The sequence below is a fragment of the Strongylocentrotus purpuratus genome, unplaced genomic scaffold, assembly GCF_000002235.5.
Source record: "Strongylocentrotus purpuratus isolate Spur 01 unplaced genomic scaffold, Spur_5.0 spur5_scaffold_3, whole genome shotgun sequence".
Taxonomy (NCBI): Eukaryota; Metazoa; Echinodermata; class Echinoidea; order Camarodonta; family Strongylocentrotidae; genus Strongylocentrotus; species Strongylocentrotus purpuratus.
The window spans coordinates 13,997,988-14,007,173 of record NW_022145609.1 but is presented as its reverse complement, the minus strand read 5'-3'; the positions used below and the strand labels follow the sequence as shown (position 1 = coordinate 14,007,173).

Below are 9,186 nucleotides of genomic sequence, written 5' to 3'. Positions count from 1 at the left end.
ATGATGAAAAAAAAAATATTCACAACGACGGTGATATGATATGAATGAATAATTAAACGAACAAACGAATGAACGAACGCACGAATAAATGAATAAATGAATGAATGATGAACCAAATTAATGAGTGAACGAAGGAATGACGAAATGAATGCATGGATATTATTATTATGATGATGATGATGATGATGACGATGATGAGATGATGATGATGATGACGACGACGACGACGACGATGATGATGATGATGATGATATGATGATGATGATGATGACGACGACGACGATGATGATGATGATGATGATGATGATGATGCCTTACGTGTACACACAACGCTGCAGCCTACGTGCAGATCATTAATTATAAGTCGCCCTCTATATAGATAAGAATGATGAATACTGCCAATAAGGTCAAAGGTGCTTATACGCTGCGCGCGCTCTCTGTGGAAAAACCCAATTCTATAAATAGGATGCACACACGGCATTATATTCACAGAAGATCTACCCAAGTGTGATTTTGCTATTATAAACTTATTGGTATTCCGGTACACATTTCAATAGACATTTTTAATCAACGTGAGAAATTGGTACAGAACTGCCAGTGCATACAAATAGGACGCACTTGTTATACGGACTTAGGATATTGGTAGATCACGACAGCGTATAGTTTGAGCTTGCATGAACTTACTGTAGGCTAATAACTTCTAGTACACATTAGCTGATCACATTTTAAAGTTTTATTGGACATAAATTATTGGAAATAGGGGTAGAACGAACGCGTGTTTGTAATTAGCCAGAAATCCGTTATTTGTACCAATGGCTGAGAAGATTGAGGAAGAGAAAGCTCCAAGCGCTTCACATAACCTAACATGTCCACTATGTCTTGGTATCTTCGATGAGGCAACCATCCTGACTTCATGCGGACACACCTTCTGTCGGAAATGTCTCAAGAACTATGACCTGTCCCATCAGGATCTCGATCACATGACATGTCCTCTCTGCAGGGAGGTCACCAAGTTGTCTGCGAACCGTGTCGATGATTTCCTCACCAATGTGACTGTCAACGGACTCGTAGACGATTACAAGGCCAAGTGTGGAGGGGTGAATGCTGCCCTGGAGGTGCGTCCAAAATGCACTGCTTGCACGTCCCATCAAGATGCTGTCTCATTCTGCAGAACATGTAATAGATACATGTGTGATAAGTGTCTGGATTGTCATCAACATCTTAAAGTCGTTTTTAAAGGACATGAGATTGTATCCATACAGGATATCCTCGACGGGAAGGCCAGCATTGGTCACCTATATGAGAAGTGCTGCATCCACAAACAAGAGAACAAAGATATGTTTTGTGAGGATTGTAAAGTCCACGTCTGTCACAAGTGCGTGATAGTCAGTCATCAAAATCACAACATTAAGAATCAGGCTGACTTCGAGCAAGAGTTACGGCTAAAGGTAAGTGTGGCTTTCGGACATTTTTTTTTTAAAGCTCGCGTTTGGCTAATTAGGCCTGACCATAATTGGTCTTAAAAGTAGTATTATCATGTATGTGGCTTTCGCAGTGGCGGATCCAGGGGGGGGCCCGGGGGGCCCGGGCCCCCCCCCCTTGAGAAAAAAATCATGTAAAATCACGTGATTTTTACGATTTTGGGGGGTTGGGCCCCCCCCCCTGGCGCTCAAGGGGGGGGTGCAAATTGAAATTTTTTTGAGGATCAAAAAAAAAAAAATGTGCTCACTACCCCCCCCCCCCCCCCCCCCCCCCACCCCCCCCCCCCCCACTGAGCGAATTTTTGGCCGGCGCGTTTTTCAAATTTTCGGGAGCAAAAAAAAAAAAAAAAAATTGTGCTCTGTACCCCCCCCCCCCCCCCCCCCCCCCCCCCCCCCCCCCCCCCCACTGAGCGACTTTTCGGCCGGCGCGATTTTCAAATTTTCGGGAGCAAAAAAAAAAAAAGTTGGGCCCCCTCCCCTAAGAAATCCTGGATCCGCGCCTGGGCTTTCGGACATTTATTTTTAAAAAAACTCGCGTTTGGCTAATAAGACCTGACAATAATTGGTCTTAAAAGTAGGAGTATCATGTATTCTTTTTCTTCTTCTTCTTCTTATTATTATTATATCACTTTTTATTGTCACTAATATTTTAATCATTATTTTCATCATGATTATTATTATTATGATTATCATTATACTATTACTATTTGGTCTATCTCCATTCTGTTTATCTTATATTTCTGCTTTGACTTCATAGAACTTATGATTTTATCAAAAGGGTTGTATTCCCTTCTAAGAAAACAGGAAGAAAAAAACAATGTATTCAATTACGCGGTCCTTATGATTATGTGTACGGGGGTGCCGGGGGGCGGGGGGTCGTGTTTCTTACTTTTGTGAAACACCAGGCGCGCGCAAATTCCGGTGTTTGATTTTTAAACAAGCTCCATGTAATTGGCATACATCTCATTCTAATTCAAATATGTTCTTTTCGCTTTTCTATTATTCGTTTTGGTTTAGGTGAACGATCTTGTCCAGCGTTGCGCAAGTAAGAAATCAGAACTGGAGAAGAACATTCAGAATGTGGAAGTACAACGAAATGAAGTATACACTGCCGTGCAGAAACTACTGGACGATGTCAATCAAGCCTACAGCATCAAGGCCGAAGAGCTTGAAGAAAATCTTCGAAATCTCATCGAGCAGATCAATGCAGTAAAGCGGAGTTTCGATGATGATCTCAACGTCTTGAAATCCAACGATCGACAAAGGATCAAGAGTATTTGCAGTTCAATAACACTGGTAGCTAATGACAGACTGGGTCGTCTTGAGACAGACAGTGTGTCTGCTCATACCTTGCTCTGTGAGGAGCTGGATGCCATGCTGAAGGAGGCTACTGATCACACTTCTGCGGCAGCCATTGCGAAGAGAGCACAGGAGAAGAGGTTCAATTCTGCAGATGTTACTTCTCTTGAACTTGGGAGCATCTCAGAATTAGCTCTTGATCACAGTCCTGCTGCAGCCATTAACAAGAAAGCACAGGAGAAGAGGTTCAATTCTGCAGATGTTACTTCTCTTGAACTTAGGAGCATCTCAGAATCAGCTCTTGATCACACTCCTGCTGCAGCCATTAGCAAGACAGCACAAGAGAAGACGTTCAAGCATGAAGGTGATACTCGTATTGAACTCGGAAGCATCTCAGAATCAGCTACTGACCACACTTCTGCTGCAGCCATTGGGATGACAGCACAAGAGAAGAGGTTCAAGCCGGCAGATGTTTCTTGTCTTGAACTCGGGAGCATCTCAAACTCGGATCCCAAGTTGCAATTAATGGAGTCTGTAAATCTACGGGGACGGATGCGTTGTATGAGCCCGTTCTCTAAGGACAGTGTAGCTATCGGATATATGGATGCACATGGTATAGATATCATCGATTCAACTGGTTATCAGGAGCATTATGCAAACATAACAAGTAACGTGAAGCGCGTTGATCTTGTGTTTCAACAAGACGGGTCGGTATTCGCATCGACTGGTGATAACAAAGCAAACATATATGCCCCTAATGGATCCAGGAAATCAAGCATACACGTGAAAGGCAACGAACTGAATCTCAAACTAAACAGAAGTCCAGCAGATGAAATCCTCATCGCGAACAGTGAGAAGAAAGTCTATATCTTAGACCCGACGGGATCCACTCTCAAACACACTGTTCCAACAAAACACAATACAAGCCAGGTATCTGGTACCAGGTCGGGTTTGATCGTCACGAGTTCATGCTCCACCAAACCAAGCGTGGTGACGGTCTATGACAGGGATGGGAATGCTGGTAAGTCTCTACAAGCTGAATATAGTCATCTATTCCTATATGCTGCCGTGGATGAGCAGGACAGGGTGTATGTAGTGAGTGTTAATGAGTCTACCGGTTATTACGTGGCGATCAGGCTCTACGACCTTGATGGGCTGAACCTCAAGGAGAGAGTTGTGTTCAAATGCCAGGGACTTAAGCTGTCGACTGGTTATAGTTGGTGTTACTTGGTTTCCCTCTCACCAGACGTGCTCGCGTTTGCGATTGACAAGAAGTTGTATTTTATCAAAGTATCGCTGTAATCCATCTCACACTCTATATTACCATTATTTGTAGTGTGTATACCTCTCTGCTCCAGGCCTATATGTTTCATATTCGATTGTTTATTTGGTGATAACTAACCGAATGACAAGATGCCCATTCTCTCGATAAATTTTAATTGCCGGTAGACAGTTGGCATTATCCAATATAATAATAACGCCCCTATATCGAAATAATGTAAATACTGTACGTAATATCTATTTCATGCTTTGTGTAATCGTTTCTCTTAGAGATTTTCTGAAATCGTTTTTTTTTAATCATAACCCTTCTCTTTTTTTTTCTCTGAAGGAAATTTAAGAGGAAAACAAAATATTGTGGAAAAGAAATAAAATACTTTGAAATTTATGCGCAAACTGGTCGAGGAAATAGTACAAACTTTATTTACGATTTGTTTAAAATGTGAAAATATAATTTTGTTATATTTTTCATCTGTAAATGTGTAACGTTATTTGTAACCTTGTATGGGCATGTAAAAGTTCACTTGCATATTTATTTAGACCTATGTGAAGATTATTTTGTTATTTTGTATGCAATGTTATAAATTATGTACAATTTTCTTTATCAGAGAAATTATTAAAAACCTATGAAAAAAAGAAGGAAAAAAAAGAAGAAAAAAGGGGTGATTATGATATCATAATGTATAACTTGAAATTGGTAAGATATTAATTAATTTCATATTAGATTTATGTAGTTATTCTCAAAATATGTTTTGTTAATGTTTGTGCTTATATTTCTTGACTTGTATTGTGATCATTTAGTACTTTTAAATGAAGGACCACATTTTACATATTAGCAATTCAGCTTCCACGGGTCAACCAGTCAAGTTATTGGTATTATTATCCTGTTTTCATTTTATAATATTATTTTACTCTTCGCATGGATGTTACATTGAACTTGCTTAATACATCAAATCAATTTTTTAAAATAAATCCTTAGTGGACCATGGTGTGACATTCCATTAAAAATTCCTTCGTATTCAACTTGCACTCTTCTCTGAAAAGCCATGCAAATGAGTGCTCTAAGAACTGGGAACTGATAGTAACTATGACAGATTAGTTTGCTATGGTGTAGAGAAGAGCAATGTTCATGTATAAACAAAAATTAGGTCTAGTTTACTAGTCGGAAGTTCTATTTCTTGACCAATCGTCCTAATATAAGGAATGTACGAATATTATGATATCTTTGTAAACGTTTAATGCAATTCTGTTATAGTTAGTGATTTCACTTTGAATATTTCATGTAAATATTATGTTGTATGCAATCGGTATTGTTGATTGACACTGGATGAGTCCTTTGATGTTTGATAGAAAAAGACAAAGTGGAAAGAGAGAAATGGAAGGAGATAGGAATAATAATAATAATAATGTTTAATTTGTATATAGCGCTTAATACAAATGTCTCTAAGCGCTTTATAAATATACTATTACCCCGGTCATTGGATTCAGTGGAGAAAGAGGGGGATGTAAGTGTAGTGTAGTTGCCGTCTTTTACTCTTCCAAATATACCGTAGTAATGAAAGCAAATAAAATGTCTCGCTCTATTTTCCAGGATGCTAATAAAGTGGATCTCCAACATAATACTACTGAAAGCCTGAATAAGTCGCCATCTATATAGAACCAATCCAATCCAATCCAATCCAATCCAAAAGACATTAGCGCCTTTTCCTTGCACTGACAAAGCCTTAGATTATTTTTTCTTTAGTTGTGGTTGTGTCTAGAACTCTAGATAATGTACCTACAACTTCTTCTCGACAGAGTTCGGTCCATGCGGTGACCCAATGTGATCGACTTGCATTCTCTTTACAGGGCCCAAACCAATAGGACAATGTTCAGGATGAAAAAAAAACACGTAGATGGCATTGACGGTCTAAGTTACTTTGTTCAGTCAATTCTTATTGGAAAATGGGACGACTATTTCGGGACAGACTACTGGCCCCAGTTCTGTTCTGTACAACGTTTAGTTAAGTACATTTAAAGAGAAATCCAATCTTTATATCAAAATACTATAGAGAAAAGAATACAAATCAGAAAAGTGGACTGGGGAAAGTTTGAATGAAATCGTACAAAAATGAAAAAACCTATGAATTTTGAAAGTTGTAATCTCTATATAGATATGGGTTCTTCAATTTGGCTGAATCGGTAATGTCTCTGTGATGTTGTGTCGGACAACCTTCCGGTTTGTTCCAGCACACAAGTTGACTAAAATGTCTTCTTTTTTTCTTCTTCAAAAGATCATGACTGAGGACCTATACAATGTGACACCCATAATATATTTTGAGTAGTGCCTCAAGGGAGAAGGCATTCAGACAAAAAAACAGAAATATAATGATATTCTTTTTACACGACAAACAGGAGATTTGTCAGGCACTACGTCACAATAATTCACTAACCAATCTGTCACTTTGAGATATATAGACTAAGTGATCTCACATTTAGAACATTCGATTACAAAAAACAAAAACCATTCTTGGATTGTCCTTTACCGTATTTTGAATTTTTCTTTTTGTTCTCTTTTTTCATAACTTAGAAAATAATTATAAGTATCTATACGCTGTAAATGTAGCCTATATATTACATTAACATTTTTATTTTTATTTGTATACTGACACAGTATTGTTGACTTATACTGGATATATATGTGGAAGATCTAGATTATAGTTTACTTGTCTTATGTGATATTGCCATCTGTAAAATCAGTATCATGTTGTTATTACTGCATGTAAGCCTATATATCCAAATTAAAATCACAAGAATAGCACATTTTCTGAGCATAACAAAACTACTGATTATATTTGTTTAGTCGTTATTAAGGTGATGAAAGAAATCTCTAAATGGAGTGTAAGCTGACGAAGAATTTGGTAATATTGATCCTAACTAGGTTACACTCTGATCACATTTTGCTGTCCATACGATGTGAGATCTTTCATCATGTTTCTTAGTATGCCTTGTTATCTCACAATGTATGGACAGCATAATGTCATCTCAGTTAGGTGTCCATGTGCTGTAAGATCTGTCACCATGTTTCTCAGTATGCCATGTTATCTCACACTGTATGGACAGCACGATGTCATCTCAGTTAGGTGACCATAATTATTCTGTAAGATCTCTTGCCATGTTTCTTAGCACGTTTAGTGAACACTAATTATTTTTTTTCGAAAATTTGAAAAATCGCACCCCCTCCCCCTTGAGCGCCAGGGGGGGGGGGGGGGCATCTCCATTAAAAGGTAACATTAACGTGTTTTTACACGTTTTCTTTCGCCACTGCTGGTTTTTTAGATTATCTCTTCCTCCTCTCTCTATCTTTCTCTATTCGTTCTCAGAATAAGATTTATTCTGTCTGTAACTTTTCCCCCTCATACATGCTCGTTCCCTTTCTCTTTCTTATGAATTATCACTCGTCGTCTCGACCATTGACTACTCTTTCCTTTCTCTCTCTCTCTCTCTCTCTCTCTCTCGAATACCCACCCTCTTTAGAAATTAATATGCTACACATGAAGAAAAATATAGAACTTGGGTTTAACTGTAGATATAATTATATAAGGACAGTTTAGTCAACTAACATTCAAGCATTTATGAAACAAAATAATGATCATACTAATTTCCCGGTTTTGCAGTTCACCTGTTTATGGTTTTGAATGAAAATAAATACTGCTTTATCTGTATTTTAAGAAGAAATAAAACTCAAATTAAAAAAAAAAATTAATTGAATAAATAAGAAATAAATTTAAAAAGATACATTACTCATACTAAATACTCCATTACTCATACGTAATACATCAGTCGCACGAACGAGAGCAACACTACAGTGCGCCCCGGAAAAACGAAACCGAGAATTATCGATGTTTTATCATAACTTAATCACAATTATAATTAATAAATGACACATATTTGTAAAGCTTAGGTCCTCCTCTTTCATTTGATTTAACTGATATGATGCATATTTCACACATGAGTGATTCAAAACAATTTGAAAAAGGGTTACCAAAAAGTCATTTGGCGGACGGTATCTGAATTTTAAAGAGAAGATCACATTTCTATAGGAAGTGCAGTTTCTGCCCTTCCATATGACACCTCAATAAGGAAAAATGAGCTAGGAATAAATTAATGTTGTTTGTTTAAAGTAATGCTTGCACTTCCATAATTGCATTGAACGAATTCGTTTTCACTGGCTGCCTGCCGTATCAACAAACGGAATTTACAAAAGACTTAACTCCGTTTTGTTGAAGATCAGCCATAGACGTATGACCTGATGCATATATCACATATAGATTCACAAACATTTGTTTTAGACCGACTTGAACTGGAAATGAATGAATGACCGGCTCACAAAACTGATAAGAAAGAAAAAAACAGTTACGAAGGTAATATGATCTCGTACTATATAACCCCCGGAGGTGGGGGGGGGGGGGAACCCACATATTAAGACATACAGGGATGTGCCGCTCTAATGGGTATCCGTTTCACCAAAAAAAATCCCTAAACATGGGTCCCACTTTTAACAAAAATACCATTAAAAATGGGTTCGTTTTTTCAAAATTTCCAACATTTGCATAATTTGCATAATGGCTGTCATGCTCACGTCATTTTTTCTCTTTGGCAATCTCGAAATTATTGAAACGTTAACAAAAAAAGAGAAATTTGGCTAGAAATGGGCACAGAGTGTTTATGCCTGTGATGTCTATTTCCGCTCTCATTAGAATACGATAGTGGTAGGTCTCTTTATTTATTTACTACGCATTAGTCTCCTTGAATAAAAGCGCTTTGGAACTTTAATATCTAGGTTGAAAGTATACGACGAGTAGAAAATAAAAGAGAAACTAACGGGGAAGGGAATTAGAGGAGGGTTATGAGGAAAAATGCGTCCACCGTTGCCCCCTCCCTTCTACCAAAAGGAATTTAATTGTGCATTGAGCAAAATTTGTGCTCGTTGTGCTTCTTGACACCGCTCTGCACCAATAATACTAATGAGGGTGGCTTCTATGTCGGGTAGTCATTTTCACACCTGAGTGGAGAGTGGCGAATGTGGATAGATTATGTCCTGCCAAAGGAGATTAGTGCAGGACGAAGTTTCGAACCCTCAACCCTT

General features: G+C 38.1%; 1 protein-coding gene across 1 annotated transcript; it reads left to right on the top strand.

Moving 5' to 3' along the window:
* The first annotated feature begins 782 nt into the window (after window positions 1-782).
* On the top strand, window positions 783-4,781 carry LOC115928899 (E3 ubiquitin-protein ligase TRIM33-like). Its single transcript, XM_030996969.1, has 2 exons — window positions 783-1,448; window positions 2,499-4,781. Exons 1-2 carry the CDS (start codon window positions 813-815, stop codon window positions 4,080-4,082), a joined length of 2,220 nt encoding a protein of 739 aa, XP_030852829.1. The 5' UTR covers window positions 783-812; the 3' UTR covers window positions 4,083-4,781.
* The last annotated feature ends 4,405 nt before the right edge of the window (window positions 4,782-9,186 follow it).

Coding starts and splice junctions, on each gene's coding strand:
- LOC115928899 (XM_030996969.1), top strand. CDS start 813: ATGGCTGAGAAGATTGAGGAAGAGAAAGCTCCAAGCGCTTCACATAAC. Junction 1,449..2,498: donor AGCAAGAGTTACGGCTAAAG/GTAAGTGTGGCT, acceptor GTTTTGGTTTAG/GTGAACGATCTTGTCCAGCG.